Source organism: Elgaria multicarinata, chromosome 22 (assembly GCF_023053635.1).
Source record: "Elgaria multicarinata webbii isolate HBS135686 ecotype San Diego chromosome 22, rElgMul1.1.pri, whole genome shotgun sequence".
NCBI classification, from domain to species: Eukaryota; Metazoa; Chordata; class Lepidosauria; order Squamata; family Anguidae; genus Elgaria; species Elgaria multicarinata.
Window position 1 is genome coordinate 4,078,794 of NC_086192.1, and position 25,177 is coordinate 4,103,970.

General features: G+C 46.9%; 1 protein-coding gene across 1 annotated transcript in view; it reads left to right on the plus strand.

Moving 5' to 3' along the window:
• WSCD1 (WSC domain containing 1) overlaps positions 1 to 25,177 on the plus strand; it is a 45,273-nt gene that overhangs the window by 18,210 nt on the left and 1,886 nt on the right. The window contains exons 4-7 of the mRNA XM_063146626.1: positions 10,796 to 10,917; positions 19,714 to 19,891; positions 20,628 to 20,792; positions 23,822 to 24,022. Of these exons, the coding sequence (XP_063002696.1) occupies positions 10,796 to 10,917; positions 19,714 to 19,891; positions 20,628 to 20,792; positions 23,822 to 24,022 (666 nt within the window). The remainder of the gene's footprint in view (positions 1 to 10,795; positions 10,918 to 19,713; positions 19,892 to 20,627; positions 20,793 to 23,821; positions 24,023 to 25,177) is intronic.

Genomic DNA, 25,177 nt, shown 5'->3' on the forward strand with positions numbered 1-25,177 from the left:
GGTGCCAGAGGTAAAATGAAGCCAATAGCTGTAGGTAGGGATGTCCGTCATCACTAAATCCAGCCCTTTGGGGCTCACTGGACTTCCGCAGCGTGCCCACTGCAGCTTCCTTTCGTAAGCTGAGCCATGTGGTTTCCCTGCATGCGTTCTTTTGTTCCAGTCTTAATTTGCACAAATTAGGGCTGAAAATTGCACAAATGTACATAGAATCATAGGATAGCAGACTTGGAAGGGGCCTACAAGGCCATCGAGTCCAACCCGTGCAACCTGTGCAAATTACAGCTGTGAATGGCATAATTTGCACAAATTGTGTCTGCAATTCATGCAAATTCTGCCATTTATGGCTGTAATTTGCACAAGTGCCTCTTTACATAAATAAATAAATAAATAAATAAATAAATAAATAAATAAATAAAATAGAAATTCCACCAGCTGGTCTAACTTGTTGTGCACTGGGTTGGACCAGCTGGTGGAAGACAGAATGGAGTCCAGGAGCCCGAGCCAATGAAAGCGCATCAAATCAGGAAAAACTTCCTGACTGTTAGAGCAGTACGACAATGGAATCAATTACCTAGGGAGGTGGTGGGCTCTCCCACACTAGAGGCCTTCAAGAGGCAGCTGGACAGCCATCTGTCAGGGATGCTTTAGGGTGGATTCCTGCCTTGAGCAGGGGGTTGGACTCGATGGCCTTGTTGGCCCCTTCCAATTCTGTTATTCTATGATTCTATGATTCTATGACCAAAAGACCATTCAATTCATTCATTCATTCATTCATTACATCCCCCAACCAGATTCCTCTGACATCCTTAGTTGTAGGGCACTTGACGGATGAGTGGGCAACTTCTTTTCTGTAGAGTGCCACATTTCCTTGGGGGTAATCTGTTGGGGGGTTGCGTTCCAGTGATGTATGGGGCTGAAGCCAGTGCTGCACCAGGTCAGAGCTAAAAGGGAGTGGGACCACACCTTTTCCATCCCTTTCTGTCACCCCTTCTCTCTCTCTCTCTCCCCCTAGAAAGCCCCTTCTCTCTCCTCCTCTCACCCCAGCGTATTGCCAGGGAAGGGGCAGATCACTCTTGTGTGAGGCCCAAACTAATCACATTGCAGAGGTCCGTTGAAATGAGGCTACATTGAGGGCTGCAGGTTGCCCACTGCTGACTTAGGGGGCAGACTTGTGTGATGGCCCTGGGTTGATCAAAGGTTGCCCAGCTGAGTCTGGGCGGAAGTGCATCTGATAGGGTATTATTATATTATTATTATTATTATTTATATAGCACCATCAATGTACATGGTGCTGTACAGAGTAGTACGCAGGGTAATACGCAGCAAGAGCTCTGAAGGCTTTCCGAGGGATTCTTTGGGGAGAATTCCAGCTGTGCGATGTGTATATTGGGAGGTGAGACGTCTGGCTGCACCAGAAGTAAATAAGCACTCCTACCAAGCCCCTCCAGCTATCTGCACCAGTTCACTGCAGCAGCTGTCATTTCCGGCTCCTGCTTCATTCCCCACCGACCGCAGCTTTCCTTTCATGCCTTGAAGAACAGCGAACATGTTCACAGCACAGGTCTTAAGAAACAGCGGTCAGCATGACGAAGTGTCTTAGCGACGATACTCGCGGCTAGGAGGTGCAAGCTATTGCAGTCAGAGGTCCTTCGCCTTCAGTTGACTTAGGTAGCCCTCCTAAACCCTAAACACGTTGAGTAAGCCCCAGTGAGACTTTATTCTGAGCAAATGTGGCTTGGATTGCATGGGTGGGGTGTTTAGGAATGGGTGCGGGGCGTGTGAAGGAACGCATGGGGTTTGGGGGGCGCCTACCCAGAGCAAACTCCCTGACACGTTTCTGCTGCAGGAATGTGACCCCCACGGCAAAACTTTTGCCCACTTCTGCTGCAGAGAAAAGATGCAGCTACCTACCCAGCGCATTACTGGGGATCTAGAGGGTGTTTCTCGGTCTGAGGAATGATGAGGATTTTAATAAAACATCACCGGAAGGCAAATATGGGGAGGAAAAAGGGAGCAGGGAATCAGTTATTACCCCAGGACAGATAAAAACAACAAATATAAAGATGCTCTTGATAAGTAGTAGAGATGGCCACCACTGTGAAATGCTGCCCTTTGGGGGCTTCCCCCCCCCAAATCCAGGAACATTTTCCACCTCTTTAAATCTGTGTAAATATAAATGTGTGCAAATTGCTGTTGCAATCTGTGTAATTTTCTAGGGGTGTGCACCCCCTTCCTGAACTGCTTCGGATCCCAATCTGGACCTTCCGGATCAGGCCTGAGAAGCTGTGCCCATCAGGCCGGGGGGGGGGGGAAATCACAGGGAGGGGAGGGAGATCGGGGCTGGGGGGGGGGGGGGAAGAGTGGACCCGGTGGGAGAGATGGGGGGAAGAGCAGAGCCAGGGGACATTGGGGGTAATTGCGGCCTAGGGGCGATGGGGGGGACATCGGACATGGCGGGCGGGGGGGATCGGACATGGCGGGCTGGTGGGGGGCAGGTGGGGGGATCGGACATGGCAGGCTGGCGGGGGGCAGGTGGGGGGATCGGACATCGCGGGGGGATAAATCGGGGCAGAAGGGGAGCGGGGAACCCTGTTTTTTTTCCCAAAAAAGAAGCTACCTTTTTCGTTGGTGCTCTCCTGTGCACATGGCCCCGTTAATGCAGGAAAAAATGTTCAACGCAACAGGGCTTTGCTTTACCCCGTTGCATCGACGTGTGGACAGGAGCGACGGCCTGCACTACTTCTAGCGCGGGCTGGGCCCTCCACACGCCGGGATTGAAAGGTAGCTCTAGCAAGAGCGTGGGCCCCAAGAGTTGGCAGTGCACTTCAATACCACTCTAAAGCAGTGGTGTGGCTCCTGCCTTTTATATACCGCTTTCATACTACTTCCATAGTGGAATATCCTGCTTGGTGTAGACGAGCCCCCAGTCTGAGCTGAGCTCACCTCACGGGGCGATTATGAGCATAAAGTGTGGGCAATGCCAGTGTTGGCTGGGAGCACCAACGTCAGTCAGTGGTGAATCCACTCCAGGTTTCAGTCAGAAGTGGTGCAGCTCCTTTAGAGTTCTGGCTCTACTCTACTCGCGCATAAGCCGCCCCCACGGCCCTCTCTGCTGGGAGGAAGACTTCATGAGAAAGGGAAAGAGGAGGACACAACATGACTCCTAACAACATAAGATCAAGACCACCAACCCAGCACCGAACAGAAATATTTTATAAGAAAAACAACACACTAGTTGTACCAGGTTTTTTTCGTGATGGGTGAACTCAGTGGGTTTCCATGGCCGAGTGCGGACTTGAACCTGGATCTCCTGACTCCCAGTCCAACACTTTAGCCACTATGCCACATAGGCTTATTTTCACAACATTACAGGCATAGCTGGTCTTTTAAGACCCCATTTACAGCCACCATTTGCATAAAAGGGCCCTTTATGTAAAATGACAAGCCGCCATTTTGCGGAAAATTGCAGCTCGCAGAAGTTGACCCCCGCTGACCATCCCCTTGTTCTCTCATTGCAAGGACAAAGCAAGGGGTTGGACCCCTGCCCCCTTGCACTCGCCTTACACAAGGGATTGGCAGGCAGAGGCGGCAAAAGACCCCATTGCCTGTCAACCCCCCATGCTTTCAATTCTTGCAAGGAAAGTGCAAGAGGTTGGCAGGCAGCAGGGAACCAGGAGCTTGCATGGCGGAGTTCCCGTTCAAGACCAAGCCATGTTGTGTTGCCACAGGGAGCTATATGCATTTTTGGTGGAGAAATCCATCCCCCGTTCCCCCAGCTAAGCTCAGAGGGAGCAGGGAAGCCTGCGGGGGATGGAGTGCAGAGGATCTAAAGGTCCCTGCTGACCAAAAAGTCTCCATTCAGGACCTCGCTCCACTACAACACTGGTTCCTTATCCCTTTAATTTGCTAACGATGAAAGCCCACCTTCTTCCTGAGTAGAATAATAGAATCATAGGATAGCAGAGTTAGAAGAGGCCTCCAAGGCCATTGAGTCCAACCCCCTGCTCAGTGCAGGAATCCACCCTAAAGCATCCCTGACAGATGCTTGTCCAGCTGCCTCTTGAAGGCCTCTAGTGTGGGAGAGCCCACCACCTCCCTAGGTAACTGATTCCATTGTTGTACTGCTCTAACAGTCAGGAAGTTTTTCCTGATGTCCAGCCGGAATCTGGCTTCCTGTAACTTGAGCCCATTATTCCGTGTCCTGCACCCTGGGATGATCGAGAAGAGATCCTGTCCCTCCTCTGTGTGACAACCTTTGACGGACTTGAAGAATGCTATCATGTCTCTCCTCAATCTCCTCTTCTCCAGGCTAAACATGCCCAGTTCTTTCAGTCTCTCTTCATAGGGCTTTGTTTCCAGACACCTGTCCATCCTCGTTGCCCTCCTGTGAACCCCCTCCAGCTTGTCTGCATCCTTCTTGAAGTGTGGTGCCCAGAACTGGACGCAATACTCAAGATGAAGCCTAACCAGGGCCAAATATAGGGGAGCCAGTACCTCGCACGATTCAAGAGCTATACCCAGCTTGTCCTGCGTTTGGAAAGAATTCTAAGGGATGCTGGATTGCAAGCTCACAATGCTGTCTGCGAAATGTCATAGAACTTGCACAAACAATCAGCCGTGATACCTCGGCACTTCAGATGGCCACCGCTCAATTTTGGCCTCTGCCAGTGATGAAGGAATTGGTTCTTTGCGTAAGATCAAAGCAGGGCTGATTGTTTTACCAGCATCTTGAGCTTCCGTTCCGGCATGCCTTGAATCCAAGGGGTGGACTTCTGTCGATCGAATTTTGCTTGAAGTGTCAGTACTTTGGCACTATGTTTCTCAGGTTCCCATGGTTACGGAAACTCTTTAGGCAGCAACAGTGAAGCAAAGCAAGTCAGTGGAGCTGGATAAAAAGCTCCTGAATGGGCGGGATTGAGGGGGGGGGAGTGATGGGGGATTTCTGATCCACTTATGCATCACCAAACAGTGAGGACAAAGGATGACATCAACTTGTACAACATTTGCCTATGTAAATGGATACATGCAGGTACACATTTAGGAAGAATAACTATAATTTAAATAAGATTGCAGAACGTCTCACCATAGTGGAGAAGACTGAGTCAGTGACCTGTGTGCCTGGCTCAGTCTGCTAAGAACTGTTGATGAGCAATTTCAACACCCAGCTCATTTTCCTTAGGGTTCTTTTATTTCAGTCATGGGCACAGAGCTATCATTTTGAACCAAGGCTATTATTCTGCACTCAGGCAACCATAGAACAAGCTCAAAAATATATAGAATCATAGAGTAGCAGAGTTGGAAGGGGCCTACAAGGCCATGGAGTCCAACCCCCTGCTCAATGTAGGAATCCACCTTAAAGCATCCCTGACAGATGGTTGTCCAGCTGCCTCTTGAAGGCCTCTAGTGTGGGAGAGCCCACCACCTCCCTAGGTAGCTGATTCCATTGTCGTACTGCTCTAACAGTCAGGACGTTTTTCCTGATGTCCAGCTGGAATCTGGCTTCCTTTTACTTGAGCCCGTTATTCCGTGTCCTGCACTCTGGGAGGATCAAGGAGAGATCCTGGCCCTCCTCTGTGTGACAACCTTTTAAGTATTTGAAGAGTGCTATTATGTCTCCCCTTCATCTTCTCTTCTCCAGGCTAAACATGCCCAGTTCTTTCAGTCTCTCTTCATAGGACTTTGTTTCCAGACCCCTGATCATCCTGGTTGCCCTCCTCTGAACACGCTCCAGCTTGTCTGCGTCCTTCTTGAATTGTGGAGCCCAGAACCTGACGCAATACTCTAGATGAGGCCTAATCAGGGCCGAATAGAGAGGAACCAGTACCTCACGCGATTTGGGAGCTATACTTCTATTAATGCAGCCCAAAATAGCATTTGCCTTTCTTGCAGCCATATCGCACTGTTGGCTCATATTCAGCTTGCGATCTACAACAATTCCAAGATCCTTCTCGTTTGTAGTATTGCTGAGCCAAGCATATCAGCGTAGGTAGAATTCCATGTAGGTATGATGTTAACAGTAGTATTTGGTGGCATTCCGAATAAGAGCATTAGGTATGAGGAGATATTTTTGCCTAGTTTTCGCAACGAGCAGATGAAAAGGTGGTCATATTTCTGGGCTGTATAACGTAAGATGGCAGGTGGGACTCATATAATTGAATGGAGTTTCATACCCACCCACCCCACATGCTCTGCACAAAGAAAAAGAAATCCATCAAGCCATGGGGAAGGCCAACCTAGAATAGAGAATTCCATTTGGGAGGTTGAACTGTCAACAGATTTTACCAGTTCAGTCCTGGATTATTTTTTTTTTAACATCACCAATTTGCACAAATCGGGTCTTTTTTGGGGGATCGGGGAAATTTGTGCAAATGGGGTTGTATTTTTTTTTTAAAAAAGTGCAAGTGTGCAGTATTGCAAGACTCTGTTGGCCCTCAGTAGCATTGTGAATATCATTGTCAGTTTCGTCCACTGCACACACTACTTTGTTTAGCCTAGCAGAGCTCTGTTCCATATTTGTCAAAAAAAACCCTTGCCAATTTCATCCTTCACTTTGTCGCTTTCCAAGCAAAGGTGTGGCGTGGGCGGGGTGGGAATTAAACAAAGAACAGAATCCGCATATTGGGTTGACTCATCACAGATGGTGAAAACCGAACACAGTCCACCAGGGCTGAACTGGAAGAACTCATTAAGAGTTTACCCCTGAAAAGGAATTGCCCTATATCCATAATTTGTACAAATCAAGCACGAACAGATGTCCGGCAATTTACAAGCGATTTTGATGGACCTGGGCTCATGATTGTGGTTGAAGTTGCGAACCGGGCATTTCTGAATTGCTTTGAGAGCAAAAATGAAATCCATAGATACCCCTCAATGCTAGGGAGGTACAGAACCTGCAAAATCTGTTCTGTCTGAGCTTCATGGATTGTCAAACGCAAACAACGTTATTCCATTATCAGCTCATTGCTGGAATCAGTTTTTTCCCCCCAGTTTCCAAACTTGCGCAAATTTGCATATGCTCAAATATGCAATTTCCCCCAAAATGCAGTTTTACATTTCAGGCTATGGGGAAAATGTGCATTTTTGGTGTGTGTGTGTGTGTTCCTACAACAACATTTGCAGAAAAGGTTAGGAAAATCGTCTGTGGACTCTGGCCAATAGGGGAAAAACCGGCCCACTGCAGAATCATAGAATAGCAGAGCTGGAAGGGACCCACAAGGCCATCGAGTCCAACCCCCTGCTCAATGCAGGAATCCACCCTAAAGCATCCCTGACAGATGGTTGTCCAGCTGCCTCATAGAATCATAGAATCATAGAACAGCAGAGTTGAAAGGGGCCTACAAGGCCTTCGAGTCCAACCCCCTGCTCAATGCAGGAATCCACCCTAAAGCATCCCTGACAGATGGCTGTCCAGCTGCCTCTTGAAGGCCTCTAGTGTGGGAGAGCCCACCACCTCCCTAGGGAACTGATTCCATTGTCGTACTGCTCTAACAGTCAGGAAGTTTTTCCTGATGTCCAGCCGGAAACTGGCTTCCTTTAACATGAGCCCGTTATTCCATGTCCTGCACTCTGGGAGGATCAAGAAGAGATCTGTTGCACATGGGAGCAAAGCTGAATTGGGTGTTTGGTGTGAAACTTTTTCATCAGTTTTTAAAGAAAGGGGTTTTATTAGTATTCCTTTAGGCTTCCTCATGTGAGAGGTAATGGGAAATAAAAGTGCCTTCAATTTGTATACCACATCTCACCATTGAGTCATATTTACTTGGCTCAAACTTGGTTCCCTGTGGATGCTATTTGTGGGGAAGAATTCTAGCTTGAGCCAGCCAAGATGCTGTTTCATTGCTTCTGAAAATAGGGGGGTCAAGGTTTTGACTATAATACACCCAGCAGAGTCTAACACATACCTTGGCAATTTTCCCAGGATTTGCATCAGTTCTGAAACCTACACCACGCAAGAAAACTCACAGCTATTTCAACAGCAATGGCAGCTTTTTTAAAAAAATAGTTCCAGTATTTGGGATGAGGATGGGTGTGTGTGTCATGATTTCTGTATGGCACTGATTATTAAACTGTGCTCCAGGAACCACTTGAGGTCTTCAAGATAAAAATAAAATAAAGCCCATTCATTCAATCACTCATTCATTCATTGATCAACTGGTGAAAAGTTAGCACTGCAGGATTCTGACAATGAATTGATGAGATTAAGTGATTTAAAAACCTTTCGCTCAATTTTTTAAAAGTGTGGCTCCCAAATTAATTGGGAGCAGGCTTTTTTTTAAAAAAAGAGCAATCTTGATTTATGCAAGTATTGACAAAATCGGCAGGAGGGCTGCTGTAAAGAGGTATTCCCCTTTTTTTCACACATTGCAAATGATTGTGTTTGATGAGGCAGACGCATGCATCATTTAAAAAGACGGGAAGGATTCCTCCTCCCCCCACTTCAGAGCTGTTTCATTCATATACAGAATTAATGAAGTTTAATTGATTAATCAGCTAAAATGCATAAAATCAAGTGAATAAGAACTCTTGAATTCGGGAATTAGAACTTCCCCCAGCCTGCTCTGTTTTTGCTGCAAATACTGCATCTGTTCAAAGGGCTCATAGAATCATTGTATACTCGTTTTTATTTTGATTTTAGAATTTCTGTAAACCGCCCAGAGAGCCCTGGCTATGGGTGTATATAAGTGCAAATAATAATAATAATAATAATAATAATAATAATAATAATAACAACAACAACAACAACAACAACAACAATAACAACAACAACAACAACAATAATAATAATTAATCATAGAATCATAGAACAGCAGAGTTGGAAGAACCCTACAAGGCCATCAAGTCCAACCCTCTCCTCAGTGCAGGAATCCACCCTACAGCATCCCTGACAGATGGTTGTCCAGCTGCCTCTTGAAGGCCTCTAGTGTGGGAGAGCCCACAACCTCCCTAGGTAACTGGTTCTATTGTCATACTGCTCTAACAGTCAGGAAGTTTTTCCTGATGTCCAGCTGGAATCTGGCTTCCTGTAACTTGAGCCCGTTATTCCGCGTCCTGCACTCTGGGAGGATCGAGAAGAGATCCTGGCCCTCCTCTGAGTGACAATCTTTCAAGTATTTGAAGAGTGCTCTCATCTCTCCCCTCAAAGAGATGAACCTTGTAGAATGAGGACTCTACTAACACATAAGACACCCATCAAAATCAGCACCCTCCAACACAAGATGAACCACCCCCAAAATATAGGGAAAATGGACATTTTAAATTATGCCAAAGAGATGCAAGATGGATGATGTCTGTGCCATTTCCAGCATTTTGCAGATTTGTGAAGCCATGACTGGGGCCCAAAGGTTCTCATCTCTTGACTAACACAATAGGAATCCATTTTAGCTCTTGAAGACTGTAATAATCTCATTGGCTTGGAAAAAGAATGAATAAGAAGAGGTGCTATGAATTCAGTAGTAACCAAACACATACACATACACACACACACACACACACCAGAATGGGGCTCCCTGAAGGTGTTTTACAACTCATTGTAATTCCATTTCTTTCCTGGTGCGGATCATGAGAAGCTTTGTAGATTTTTTTATCAAGAGCTTTCAAAGCCTTGCAGGGGAAATTCGGGAGGGGTGGTTGGGCAGGGACGCTTCAAAAGAAGACTGACTCATGAAAACAATTGTGTTGCCTTCTGCTGTGTGTGTGTGTGTGGGGGGGGTGTTAATTCCAAGTCTTCTGTTCAAACTCCACTCTTTAATAGGCAGGGCACCACTAGAAGTCATGCAACGGGTTCTGCTTGCAGGGCCGGTGCTACCATAGAGGCCACCACTCAGGCAGCCGCCTAGAGCGCCAAGCTAAGAGGGGCACCGGGTGCCGTGCAGCACTCACACACGTTGTTGACTGTGAGCCGGGCCGGCCCAGCCCGAGGATTCAGCTGGGCTTGGGCGGGCGAGGTGGCGCCCCACACCTGCCCAGCCAAAGCAAAGCCAGGGACGCTGGGGTGGGGGTGGGGCTCCACGTTCGGACTTCCGCCTGGAAGCCACCCTCCCAGAGCTGCTCTAGCCACCCGGAAGCCGCCCTCCCAGAGCCGGGAGGCTGCCACCAGAAGAAGAAAAAGCACGTGGCGAGCTTGACCCTGGCTCAAGCCAGCCTCTGCCTTACTCCCGAGGAAAGGGCACCGGGTCGCCTCGCCTCTCTCCTCAAACAGGCCGCGATGTCCAGGCAGGCGGCCCAGCGGGACTCTCTCTCCCTTCCCCCAGGAAAGCTAGGGACTTGTGGACTCCTCGCAAGGCAAACTCTCCTGCTTCCCAATCCTGTGTGCGTGGATCAACGGGACTTGCATCCGAGAAAGCGTTGCATTGGGAGGCACCAGTGCGGCCCGATCCGCCTATGCCTCCTTACTCGGAAGCCTTATTCCCCCAAGTAAACATGCGGAGGGGATCGGGACGCCAGGCTACATAGCAGGTTGCGTTCACACGGAAGTAAGTCCCGGTGAATTCCAGATGTCTCGGTCCCAAATCGAAGTGAGCCAGTCCCAGCTCTCCACTCGGCGCACATGTTCGGACCTCCGTGCAGTGGGGGGGGGCAAGTAGCTCGCCTTGCCTAGGGCGCAAAATAGACTGGCACCGGCCCTGTCTGCTTGGCAGGTCCAAAGCAGATTTTCTCTACTTTCCATCTCAATGCCCATTATTATATTTAAATGCTGTGTGTGTTTATGGATCTAAGACTAATATTATTCCCTGTGACAGGGAGGGGCTACTGTATTTGCTGTTTCTCAAGAGAAACCTATTTCGTATCCCTGCAGGGCGGAGTATTATCTACCGAGGATGTTTTAGAGCACCAGAAAATATAACCAACACCTTGCCGGCCTCGTTCATACACTCCAATTTGACGGCGGAGATGTGCTCTGAATTTTGCTCCAAGAAAGTAAGCACAGTTCTCTCTTTCTCTTTTTCTCTAATTTGAATGTTCTTTTAGTGAGGAGCTGGTGGCTCTAGAAATGTTAGACTACAGCTTCCACTGACTGGCTGATTGGAGTTGAAGTCCAACAATTTCTGGAGGGCCGCAGATTCCCCTCTCTTTCCTAGGGCTTTTGGTGTCTCATACTGGTGGGGGTAGGGTGGGGTGGGGGAGGGAACACAGCCCTTAGCTCTGAGGTTCCATGGTGGGAAGTATGGTTATAATCTACCGTGACAATTCAAATTACAATCAAAGCAAATTCCATGTTTCATTTCTTCAGCTGCACCTAGCAAACATGGATTCAGGTATCTTCCATGTTTTTCCCAAGTATCACAACCTTCATTTACAAGTTTCTAGACCTCATGGGTATAGCGGAGCTACGTTTTGTAAAGACATGGATGTAAAATCTAAGAAGCCGCATGAGAGAGGAAGCAGAAGGCCAAATTAGACATGATGATAGCGGAAGCCATGTACAGAATCACTTCTGATTGTAGAGTCTATGCAAAATGTGTGGTTGGGGAGAGTTTAAAGTACAGTATGGAAGCAGAATCATAGAATCATAGAATAGTAGAGTTGGAAGGGGCCTCTAAGGCCATCGAGTCCAACCCCCTGCTCAATGCAGGAATCCACCCTAAAGCATCCCTGACAGATGGTTGTCCAGCTGCCTCTTGAAGGCCTCTAGTGTGGGAGAGCCCACAACCAACCTAGGTCACTGGTTCCATTGTCGGGCTGCTCTAACAGTCAGGAAGTTTTTCCTGATGTCCAGCTGGAATCTGGCTTCCTGTAACTTGAGCCCGTTATTCCGCGTCCTGCACTCTGGGAGGATCGAGAAGAGATCCTGGCCCTCCTCTGAGTGACAACCTTTCAAGTATTTGAAGAGTGCTCTCATCTCTCCCCTCAAAGAGATGAACCTTGTAGAATGAGGACTCTACTAACACAAAAGACACCCATCAAAATCAGCACCCTCCAACACAAGAAGAAGAACCCCCAAAATATAGGGAAAATGGACATTTTAAATTATGCCAAAGAGATGCAAGATAATAGAGACTCTTCTTGGTAAATGGGAAAAGCCAGAGTTTATGGGTTCAATTCCTGAATTTCAGAAGGAAATTGTTCCAAAGACTAACAGCCACTGTTTTAAAGTCCTTTCTTATAGCAGCTGATATTCAAATGGCACAATCCAAGTTGTGCTTGAAATGTGTGGAAATATTTGCTTAGAAGAAAGGATAATTTGAAAAACAAACAAGTGCAAGTAAGAAGGGACATGAATGAGGTGTATAAAATTATACATGGTGTGGAGAAAGTGGATAGAGATTCCCCCCCCCTCCCTCTCTGTTATCACCAGAACCCAGGGCCATCAAATAAAACTGACCGGCTAGAGATTAAGGACTTACAAAAGGAACTACCTTTTTACACAACATATGTGTGGACTTTGTGGGATATGCTGCCCAAAAGATCTGGTGATTGGTGGCCACTGGCTTAGGTGGCTTGAAATGCAAATTATGTAGATTCCTGGAGCTACAAGTCAAGGTGGCTATATGCTACCTCCAGCATCAGAGACAGCTTGCCTCAAAATTGCCAGTTGTGCGTCTATTGCCCTCATCTCCTGTTTGTGGTCTTCCCAGAGGCTGTCTACTGTGGCAAAAAAAGACACACGGCTAGATAGGTTCCGGTCTGATCCAGTTGATAGGTTCCGGTCTGATCCAGAACTGGTTCACCTCTATTAGGTACTGGTTCCCCTCTATTCAGCACTGGTTAGGCCTCATCTTGAGTATTGCATCCAGTTCTGGGCACCAAACTTCAAGAAGGACGCAGACAAGCTGGAGGGGGTTCAAAGGAGGGCAACGAGGATGATCAGGGGTCTGGAAACAAAGCCCTATGAGGCGAGACTGAAAGAATTGGGCATGTTGAGCCTGGAGAAGAGAAGATTGAGGGGAGACATGAGAGCACTCTTCAAAGACTTGAAAGGTTGTTACACAGAGGAGGGCCAGGATCTCTTCTCGATCCTCCCAGAGTGCAGGACATGGAATAATAGGTTCAAGTTACAGGAAGCCAGATTCCAGCTGGACATCAGGGAAAACTTCCTGACTGTTAGAGCAGTATGCCAATGGAACCAATTACCCAGGGAAGTGGTGGGGTCTTCCACACTAGAGGCCTTCAAGGGGCAGCTGGACAGCCATTTGTCAGGTATGCTTTAAGGTGGATTCCTTCACTTAGCAGGGGGTTGGACTCAATGGCCTTATAGTCCCCTTCCAACTCTACTATTCTATGATTCTATTTGAGGGCTCCAAGCCTCATCATTTAGAAGAAGACAGCCACTGCATTTTTAAAAAAACCACTGGCCCTTTCAGTTTCCCAGCTGCAGCATTTGGAGGGTCAGGCTATTTCAGACTGATACTCTTGGGCAGACTATGAGCATCATCACATGTGTGTGTGTATGTGTGTGGAGGAGTGTAATCACATTTCCTATCGTCGCTTTGGCCTCCTGCTGCTGTCCCACAATAGCAACGGACAGCTTCCTCTTTCTCCGCACAGGGAAGAAAGCAACGGCCATGTGGCCCATTCATTGGGCCTTTTATCATGCTGCTTCTTCTGCACACGGCAGGAAATGGCGGCAAGTTTCGTCACAGCCAAAAGAATCAGATTTTCTGGCTCTTTTTTTGTGACAGAAAAACAAGCTGAAGGAGCAGGAGGTGGACAGCATCATAGAAAGGACCTGTGGTCTCTGTCCAAGGTGCTGACCATGCTCTCTCTTCAGATCAGCTCCAACTTTCCAACCGACTTGCCTGGGCGGTGGAATATGTGACAGATCAGGTCAATTAAGTGGTGGCATTTTGGCTGCCAATCAAATGCGACATCATTTGCCATCCTGTACTCAGTCTAATTTAGTATGGAAGTTATGATTTGCTGTATAGGAATTCTCCTTACCCCAAATGTCAGCCCTTTCCTAGTTCCCCCAAATGATCCCATTTGATCAAATTCCCCCCACTCCATATTCTCCTTCAATCCCGCAAGTTATAAATCAGAGAAATACGTTTAGGTATGTTTGTTTTACAAAGAGGTGCACTTAGAAACCTTCTCCAGAAGTGAAAAGTGCTCTGCGTTTTCTACAACGAAGCCAGGCTGCTGAAATAAATCACAATATTGAAAATAAAGCAACATTATTATCCAACATTCTCAACTCATTGGGCTCAACGTACAGAGATGTGACAGCTTAATATACTTAAAGAAACAAAACAGTTCAAGTAAGTTGAATGAGACAGCTTCGTCTGATAGCACAATTGCCAACAAATTTGAGTCAATAGCATTCCAGAGGTAGAGGATACACTTTCGTTATGTCATATTTTCTAAATTGATGACTCAAACCTCACTCTATTTAGTCATTTGATTTTCTTTTTAACAACTTTCAACTAAGGGCTGCAGCTCGGCCCAGCATTGGCACTGGGCATCCTAAGGCAGCTGCTGGCCCCCACCAGCGCCAACAACATCCCCCAAATGTCCCCAGACCAGATGGCCATGTTAATTTGCAGCCATGCTCTGGACTAGATGGGGTTGCATTCCCCCTGAAGGAGCAGGTTCAGAGCAGGTCCAGAGATTGGGAGTTCTCCTAGGACCATCTCTGTCCCTTTAGGCTCAGGTGGCCTCAGTGGCATGGAGTGGCTTCTATCAGCTTTGGTTGGTGGCCCAGCTACACCCCTATCTGGACAGGGATAACCTGGCTTCAGTTGTCCATGCTCTGGTAACCTTCAGATTAGATTACTGCAATGCACTCTACATGGAGCTGCCTTTGAAGACAGTTCAGAAGCTGCAGCTTGTGCAAAATGAAATGGCTCTAGATAACTGGAACCAGAAGGTTTGAACATAAAAGACCGATTCTGGACCACTTGCATTGGCTGCCTATACATTTCCAAGCCCAATTCAAGGTGCTGGTTTTGACCTATAAAGCTTTACATGGCTTGGGACCACAATACCTGATGGAACGCCTCTCCTGACATGAACCTACCCGCTCACTGCATTCTGCATCTAAGGTCCTCCTCCGAGTGCATACTCTGAGAGAAGCCTGGAGGATGGCAACAAAGGAGAGGGCCTTTTCAGTGGTGGCCCCCCAATTATGGAACAATCTCCCCGATGAGGCTCGCCTGGTGCCAACATTGTTATCTTTTCGGCACCAGGTTAAGACCTTTCTCTTCTGACCGGCATTTAACAGCATTTAACAACATGAGCTGAGTTTGTTTGTTTTTAACGGACCCCAGAATAGCTGTTTTTATAAGGATACTGTTGTTTTTGTGCTTTTTGTGGTTTTAAACTTTGTATATTTGTTTTAATGTATACTGTTTTTAACTTATGTAAACCGCCCAGAGAGCTTCGGCTATGGGGCGGTATATTTTATTTATTTATTTATTTATTTGCATTTATATACCGCCCCCCAGCCGAAGCTCTCTGGGCGGTTTACAACAATTAAAAATAGTAAACATTAAAAGTATACAAAAGTTTAAAAAACATAAAAACAGTAAAAAAAACAACAGTATCCATTTAAAAAGAACCATTCTGGGGTCTATTAAAAACAAACTTAACATAAATGCAAAAAAATATTGCATTTTTAAACGTGGGATATAAATGCAATAAATAAATAAAGCATTGTGGAAAATTAAAATAGCAGCTGCTGTTGGCCCTTGACGTGCTGCTGCCGCTGTTGCCACAACCATCACTGCCAACTAAGCCTAAAAGGGGTAATCAATTTAAGCAAGGGGGGGCACGAGGGGACCCTTGGCCCAGCTCCCCTCCAAACCTGGAACCAGCCCTGACTGTAGCCTAAAATGCCCTAGCCTCCAAATCAAAGGTAGCAAATGGCAGGCAATGTTCTGTGAAATGATGACTAGCAAAGGAATTCCCAACATTTAGAGTTCTGACCGGTTCTGATTGAAACTCCGAGTGGATTCACCACCCCAGTGTTATCAGAGCCACCAGCCTCCACTGGGGGAGGGGTCTCAAAGCTGCCAGGACTTCACCTCTTCAATCTTCCACCCTCCATTTTTTTAAAAATCCACAGAATAGAATTTTGTCCCAGAATGATACTATTTCAAAATGTATCATAGTCCCTGGAAGCTTCGTGACAACCTTAATGACTTCAGCAAGGAGCCCTTGGGAGCCCTATGCTTTTTTTATTCACCCCCCCTCCCAAATCATTGGAATGCCCCCCCACAGAATTCTGCAGCCTCTTAGGGATGTTCAAATCAGCAAAATTCAAGCACACTAAAGTTTTCTGAATTCCTTCTTGAAGGTAGTCCTGACTTGAGTCCACATCAGATTGAGAGCTTTGTCAATGATAGCACTCTTCAAATACTTGAAAGGTTGTCACAAAGAGGAGGGCCAGGATCTCTTCTCGATCCTCCCAGAGTGCAGAACACGGAATAACGGGCTCAAGTTAAAGGAAGCCAGATTCCAGCTGGACATCAGGAAAAACTTCCTGACTGTTAGAGCAGTACGACAATGGAACCAATGATCTAGAGAGGTTGTGGGCTCTCCCACACGAGAGGCCTTCAAGAGGCAGCTGGACAACCACCTGTCAAGGTTGCTTTAGGGTGGATTCCTGCATTGAGCAGGGGGTTGGCCTCGATGGCCTTGTAGGCCCCTTCCAACTCGGCTATTCTATGGTTCTATGACTGTGGTAGTTTCAGAAAACACGCATTTAGTAAATTTACATTTAGTAAATCTGCAAACCCATCAACTCTCTCACCCATTCCTAGTTCAGAAGCACTAAGCCACAGAATACCATTTGCATAAAGCAACACCAGGAGAGGGCCTTGCTTGTGTTGGCCACAGTGGAAAAGAGGATGTTGGATTAGAGGGATCCTTGGTGTGGACCTGTGGAGATCTTCTCATGAGCCTATTGACCAGGATAATTAGGAATAAAGCCTCCATGCTCAGAGGCAGTCCACCTAAGCAGGCCTTCAAGAGGCAGATACTGGGGATATGCACTGAGAGGAGTTGTTCCCTTCATGCCCTGCACGTTGGCTTCCTGGAAAGATCTTGCAGCCTAACGCTTCAGTCTAGATCTGAACCAGAAAGAGAGTTCTTCAGTTAATAATAGCTTGGTGGAAGGTTATTGCCCTGGGTGCTTTATTGCTTGTGGAAACAAACTCAAATCATGCACAAGCATAATGCTATGCATGTTTAGTCAGGGTTTCATTCCCGAGTTCGTGAGTCTGGGACTGCTTCCTCAGTCTGTTAATGACTTTTTCTGAAAACTGAGTTTTAAATTTAATCAAACTGAATCTCCTTCAACCCTTAAAAGAGCCACAACTTCTCCCCCTGCCACGGTTTTAACCTAAAGGGAAAGTCAGAATGGGATGGTTTGAACCCAATTATGTTGACAACTATTTAATGCCTCGTCATGCCGCTAGGACATTGGAAGAGAGCCTTGGGGACTCTCCATAAATTACCTCATTAGGAGTGGATCATTACATTTGTCCAACACAGAGCCTGTGTTCACTGCAGGAGAACAGCACTGGGAACTTTTCACGAGGCGCATCCGACAGTATGAACAGTACCACCGCTTTGATCAGACATGTTTTTGCATGCATGGGAGAAAAGATACCAAAATGATTATCTCTTGATCCTGCAATTCTGCAAAGATGATCAGGTTTAATGAAGGATTTTGGGTGGTGTTTTTTTTTTTAAAAATGATTTTTATGAAGAATGACAAACTTTGTATTTCTGGGCGCAAAGATTACTGCAGACGCTGACTGCAGTCAGGAAATCAGAAGACGTTTACTTCTTGGGAGGAGAGCAATGACAAATCTTGATAAAATAGTTCAGAGCAGAGACACCACACTGACAACAAAGGTCCGCATAGTTAAAGCAATGGTATTCCCCGTAGTAACCTATGGCTGCGAGAGCTGGACCATAAGGAAAGCTGAGCGAAGGAAGATAGATGCTTTTGAACTGTGGTGTTGGGAGGAAAATTCTGAGAGCGCCTTGGACTGCAAGAAGATCCAACCAGTCCATACTCCAGGAAATAAAGCCAGACTGCTCACTTCAGGGAATGGTATTAAAGGCAAAACTGAAGTACTTTGGCCACATAATAAGAAGAGAGGATACCCTGGAGAAGAGGCTGATGCTAGGGAAAGTGGAAGGCAAAAGGAAGAGGGGCCGACCAAGGGCAAGATGGAGGGATGATATTCTGAAGGTGACAGACTTGACCTTGGGGGAGCTAGGGATGGCGACAGCCGACAGAAAGCTCTGGTGTGGGCTGGTCCATGAAGTCACGAAGAGTCGGAAGCGACTGAACGAATAAACAACAAAAATGTAGCATTTAATTGGTACAATTCTTCCAAGCACACAGTTTGGATGTCCTGAGCTGAGTGACAGGGTTTCTTCGCCTGTGCTCAGCAGGCACATTTCTCCCAATGTTCAGAAGGTAGTTCACAATTTGAACTAGGGATCCTTGCAGGTTGTGTTTGGTTCACAGGCTAATGTATGGCTCAGAATTTATTTATTTATATTTATTTAAGCATTTTAATCCCGCCATTCAGCCAAAAAAGGCTCTCACGGCGGCTTACAAAAATATTTCTTGACGGTCCACGCCCAAAGGCTTACAATCTAAAAAACACGACACAAAAGGAAAATGGATTGGGAGGGAGGAGGGGGGGAATTGCAATGCAATTTTTGCCTCACAAATGTCCCAAAATATACACTTTAGCCTAAAATACATATAGAAATGTGTATTTTGTGAGAAAATACATTCCAGACGTAGAGGTGGACAAAGCAGCGCGTATTTTCCATGTCATTTTCACATGTATGCAAAACAACAAATGTTCCCAAAGAATTAGTTCAACCCCAACAGTACGAGTGTAAGGAACCAACCACAATACACTGGACTAATTATTAATTTTTGTATACAATTTATAAATAGTATTAATTGATAATTAGATTTTCACATGTATTCAGTCATAAGTGGTGTATTGGCTGAAGCGTTGGACTGGGAGTTTTGAGATCCGGGTTCTAGCCCCACTTGGCCATGGAAACCCACTGGGTGACTTTGGGCCAGTCACAGACTCTCAGCCCAACCTCCCTCACAGGGTTGTTGTTGTCAGGATAAAATGGAGAGGAGGAGGAGGAGGATTATGTATGCTGCCTTGGGTTGCTTGGAGGAAAAAGGTGGGATATAAATGCAATTCAAAGTGCTGGTTATGACCTATAAAGCCCTATATGCCTCAGGTCCAGGTTATTTGAAAGACTGTATTCCCCCTTATGAGCCTGCCCGTGCTTTGAGATCTTCTGGAGAAGCCCTTCTTTCAGTCCCACCATCTTCACAGGCACGCTTGGTGGGAACACAGTACAGGGCCTTCTCGGTGGCTGCTCCGGTGCTCTGGAACTCTCTTCCCGGGGAAGCTAGGCTGGCTCCCTCCTTGATGGGCTTTTGGAAGCAGGCTAAAACATTTTTGTTCCGGCAGGCCTTTGGAGAATAATCTGGCCCTCCAACTATTTTAATATCTAATACAATTAATTAAATGAGATGTCGTTGGTTAGGTGACAGTCTAATGAACCCTCGCAGCATGCATAACTCGAAACGCCCTCCCAACAAAAAAGTTCAACATAGGAGAATATTTATCTGCACTTTTGCAAATCAGTTTAGAACTGGAAAATTGACTTGAAGATCTTCCTTCACATTCAGTTCAGTACTAGCTGATGTTTGTTGCTTCCCTTGTGGTTGTTGGCTTCATTTTCTCCATCCCTTCACCCCACCCCTTCTATTACTAGGAATTCCCTTTGGCAGTTATCAGAGGGCCTGAATGCCACTGTGGCTTCCCCACCGTTCATTTCTCATTACGCAACAGCTCAGACAAGTCCTTCTGTAGCAGGTTCCAGAATGTCAGCAGCACGGCCCAAGTGCCACAGGAGGGGGACTACCGCTTTGTCTACCAAACACCAGTCCAAGGTAAGAGACAGATGAAATGTATCAATAGTGCCCAAGAGAGGTGAGACCCCTGTCAATGGGTTAATTAGGGCCACAGATTTATTAATGACAGAGGAGATCCAAAGCAAATCCTGCAGGCTGTTAAAGGTGAGTCTTGGGGTCACCTTGGGATCACCCCAGTCTGGGGTGAGCCTGGAGGTTAAAAGCAAGAACTGTGGGACAAGTCAGTTTCCAAGACTGAAGAGTAAGTCAGAAGCAAAGGACGAACCAAGAGGCAGGGTAGAGGAGGCAGGACCAAAGAACAAGGGACACACCACATGGTGGAGGACACCTCACCGCTCTAGAAGACCATGTTACTCAAGCAAGGCTCTGATGGAACAGGCAACCCAGTTAGACTCTTTGCTGACCAGGAGGATCCAATGGCCAGGATGGGTGGGCAGAGTCAATGCAGGCTTGAACCTACGTCACTGAGAGGCTGCCACCTGCCATTTAGTGGTACACCGCACAGGACAAATGTCCATGGATCCTCACCATTCCTGACAGTGGGGCTCAGTCTGGCTAAGGAGCTGTCCTGCAACCTCCCTCTGTGGCCTAGATGAGGGCAATCTTGACCCTGTCTGAAGCGTGGACATAGCTCTCTTTCTGCCATGGCCCATCTGGGCCCATCTTCCAGATGCTAAGAGTCTCTCCCGAGTTTTGTTTTGCTTAAAAACGTCACTGTGGTAACGATGAAATTCCGCCTCTGTTGTGGTTGCAGACACCCGTTGCACAGATCGCAAGTTTCTCCCCACCAAATCCAAAGCGTTCATTGCTTTGTCAAGCTTCCCTGGAGCTGGTAACACCTGGGCTCGCCATTTAATAGAACATGCTACGGGATTCTACACAGGGAGCTACTACTTCGATGGAACCTTGTATAATAAAGGTATGCTGCAGACTTGTCCTTGCCTTTGTTTCAGAGTTTCTCTACGTTTTTTTAAAAAATCCCCTGCCTTACCAGGGCTTTCTGTTTCCACTTTCTTTATGGGATTACGATCAGCGCCATTACATGGGCGGCCATGTGGTTTGAATTAAATACTTCCTTGCTTTGTGTGCTCCATTCACTTCAGTGAAGTAGTGCCATCTAGTGGCAGACTTATAGCACAACACCAACTTACATGCGGGTGGTTTTGCACATTTTTCAAAATAGCTGATTATCTCTGTGTGTTTTTAAAGCGGGATAAGGCGGGGAAGTGTGGGAGATATCTTGGACATTGACGATGTCATCTAAAGGACCCACAAACTTCTGTGAGCAGCCAGTCATGAGCAGAGACTGCAGTTGCCAGTTTTACCTGGACTAAGCAGGGAACTTTCTAAGATGGCTGCTACATGGACTACTTAACTGGCTGTCCTCTTCCACTGAATGCCTAACTTCAGGAAGAGGTGCTGTGGGAGGGGACAACAGCCTATTCAGCCAACTGGACCAACCCTAGCAACCAATGGAATGGCAGATGTCACAGCCAGATCATCCTCACGCCACAGACTGTTAGCTTTGAATCAAGACTATTTATTTGTCTTTTTACAGCTCTTTGGCCCTGCCAGGATGACAGTTTTCCCCATAATATTTTGAAGTTTGTTAGCAGATTATGAGGGAAATGACTAATGCATCATTAGTCATTTCCCTAATATGACTATATTAGGGAATATAGGTGGGGGAGACAACTCGGGCACGATCTATGCACGTCTACTCTGACGTTTATCCCATTGAGTTCAGTGTGGCCTACTCTCAGGACTGCAACCTAAGGAAGACATGAATGATGTACATAATTATTATGCGCCGTGGGTAAACTGAAGAGACAGATAACATTTTAGTTTGATCCCAGGTTACCGGGATTTCGGGTCCCCTGATCTGCCAACAGTTTTTTTCAATAGGCAACACTTCTTTGGGGATATTCAGAGGCAATGGACACACTGCTGGGTGAAGGAAAAAGGAAAGGAAAGGAACCTCTCGTGCAAGCACTGAGTCATTACTGACTCTTGGAGGGATGCCAGCTTTCGCTGACGTTTTCTTGGCAGGCCTTATAGCGGGGTGGTTTGCCGTTGCCTTCCCCGGCCATTATTACCTTTCCCCCAGCTAACTGGGTACTCATTTTACTGACCTCGGGAGGATGGAAGGCTGAGTTGACCTGAGCCAGCTGCCTGAAACCAGCTTCCGCTGGGATCGAACTCAGGCCGTGGGGAGAGTTTCAGCTGCAGAAACTGCTGCTTTACTGCTCTGCGCCACACGAGGCTCATTTTAGGGTGAAGGAAAGAAGTTTATTTAGCTGAAATAGGCTTATAAAGCAAGAAAACAGAAAGACAATACACTAAGGGCAACCAGGATGATCAGGGGTCTGGAAACAAAGCCCTATGAAGAGAGACTGAAAGAACTGGGCATGTTGAGCCTGGAGAAGAGAAGATTGAGGGGAGACATGATAGCACTCTTCAAATACTTAAAAGGTTGTCACACGGAGGAGGGCCAGGATCTCTTCTCGATCATCCCAGAGTGCAGGACACGGAATAATGGGCTCAAGTTAAAGGAAGCCAAATTCCAGCTGGACATCAGGAAAAACTTCCTGACTGTTAGAGCAGCACGACAATGGAATCAGTTACCTAGGGAGGTTGTGGGCTCTCCCACACTAGGGGCCTTCAAGAGGCATCTGGACAACCATCTGTCAGGGCTGCTTTAGGGTGGATTCCTGCATTGAGCAGGGGGTTGGACTCGATGGCCTTGTAGGCCCCTTCCAACTCTGCTATTCTAGCAGAGTTGGAAGGGGCCTACATCCTGGTTGCCCTTCTCTGAACACACTCCAGCTTGTCTGCATCCTTCTTGAATTGTGGAGCCCAGAACTGGACACAATACTCTAGATGAGGCTGAACCAGGGCCGAATAGAGAGGAACCAGTACCTCACGCGATTTGGAAGCTATACTTCTATTAATGCAGCCCAGAATAGCATTTGCCTTTCTTGCAGCCACATCGCACTGTGGGCTCCTCTTCAGCTTGCGATCTACAACAATTCCAAGATCCTTCTTGTTCGTAGTATTGTTGAGCCAAGTATCCCCCATCTTGTAACTGTGCCTTTGGTTTCTATTTCCTAGATGTAGAACTTGGCATTTATCCCTATTAAATTTTATCCTGTTGTTTGCAGCCCAGCACTCCAGCCTGTCAAGATCCCTTTGAAGTTTGTTTCTGTCTTCCAGGGTATTAGCTATCCCACCCAATTTTGTGTCATCTGCAAATTTGATCAGCGTTCCCTGCACCTCCTCGTCCAAATCATTAATCAAAATGTTGAAGAGCACTGGGCCCAGGACTGAGCCCTGCGGCACCCCACTCGTTGCCTCTCCCCAGTTTGAGAAGGTTCCATTGATAAGCACTCTTTGAGTCCTCTCCCTGTGATCCTAACTCTTTAAAAATCCATTTAACACTCACACATACACACACACGTCAATGTAAAACAAAAAGACAACAACAGCTTCAAAATAGTGGGAATTAGTGGGGGAGGCAACAGGGGGTGAAGCCGGAAGACCCAGGCCCTTTTAACACCTGTTATCCAAGGAAAATGGAGGGGTGGTCCCTGCCTTCTCCCGGGATTCCCTGTGTGGCATTTGGATGCACAGGAATGATCCCAGGACAATCCCGGGTTATAGGGCTGGTGTAGACATCCCCCCAGTTACACAGCAGTGCTGTCCAGATATTAAAACAGGTGGCAACGGGAACATAAGTTTTAAATATGCAAGTGGGGATTTCAGGCAAACTCCTTACATCAAATTTCAGCTGAAAGTTATTTTGAACCTCAGCTTTACGCCGTCAAATGACACATTTGGTAAAAATCGTCAAAAGAAGTCCATTTGCAGTGCTCAAGACAGATCCAGTTCTTAACAATATTTATATGCTTCTTTTTATAATCATATATATGTATATATTCATATATCCAGGTTTCAAAGGGGAAAAAGATCACTGGAGAAGTCGGAGAACTATTTGTGTCAAAACGCATGAGAGTGGCAGAAAGGAAATTGAACTGTTTGACTCAGCCATCTTATTGATACGGAACCCGTACAAGTCGCTCGTAGCAGAATTCAATCGGAAGTGTGCTGGACATCTTGGCTATGCCACCGATCGAAACTGGAAAAGTAAAGGTAAATGGATGGGACATTTGCTTTGTGACTCTATGCCAAAAAGAGATTTAAAGCCATATTTCTTTCCGCCAACTCACCCCCTGCTGAACTTTTCCTGGGGGAGGGTTTATAGCTCAGAGATAGGGCACCTGCTCGGTCCGCAAGAGAACCCCGGTCCAATCCCCGGTTCAAGCTTCTGGTAGTAGACTTAAACTGCTGACTTAAAACCTGTTGCTAAAGTAAAACTCAGCAGTTTAATACTATCACCAGAGGCTTGAATAGGGATAAAGGATTTTTACGTCACACTACCTGTGTTAATTGGATAACCCAGTGCCAAAATGTCTGTGGCCTTAGCTAGACCTACCTGTGGCCTTAGCTAGACCTACCGCGACGGAGGAGGGAAGATCTCACATTGTGTTTAACACGAGATCCCTCCTCTGTTTACACACGATGCGCGACAACCTCAGAAGGAGAGGTGTCGCGCCCGCCATTTTTTTAATTAAAGGGCCAGCAGCGCACGAATGCTAGTGTGCATAAGGCAAGTGGTTTTTTTAAAATTTAAATTACTTCTACCCCTTATGGGCACAGTGCTCCTCAGGAGCGCTGTGCCCCATGCGTGGCTCCTGGCTCCTCGCGAGGAACTGCGCAGAGCTGGGTCAATCCGTGGCACCCAGCCACACGTTCCACAGTCTCGGGCTCAGCCCGGGACCGTGGAAAATCCAGGGCCAAAGTGGAGGGTGAGATCCTGGGACAATGGAGGGATCATCCCTCCCTGATCCTGGTATCCCCTGTGCGTCACGTGGACGCACAGGGACGATCGTGGGGATCACGCCGGGATAAAGCCCTGTCTAGCTATGGCCTGTGTCAGCAGCAGCAGTTGTGCTAGGAATCACCACTGTTAATAACGTGATTGTCACTGCCAGGACTTCCTGCATTCAATTTCCGCCTGACCTCATTGTTCTCCCCCTCACCACCTTCTCCACCAGCAGATGTACTATATATAAAGCTGAAACTCTCCACAATACTCCATGCATCCGATGAACTGGGTTAGTTTTTAGGGTGCCACAAGGCTCTGTTGTTTTTCCTGCAAGAGGCTAATGCAGCTGCCCTCTGGAGATGGCTTAGAATTTAGGTGAGCCAAGGGGGCATTAAATACCATATCGAGGGAGCAAGGTG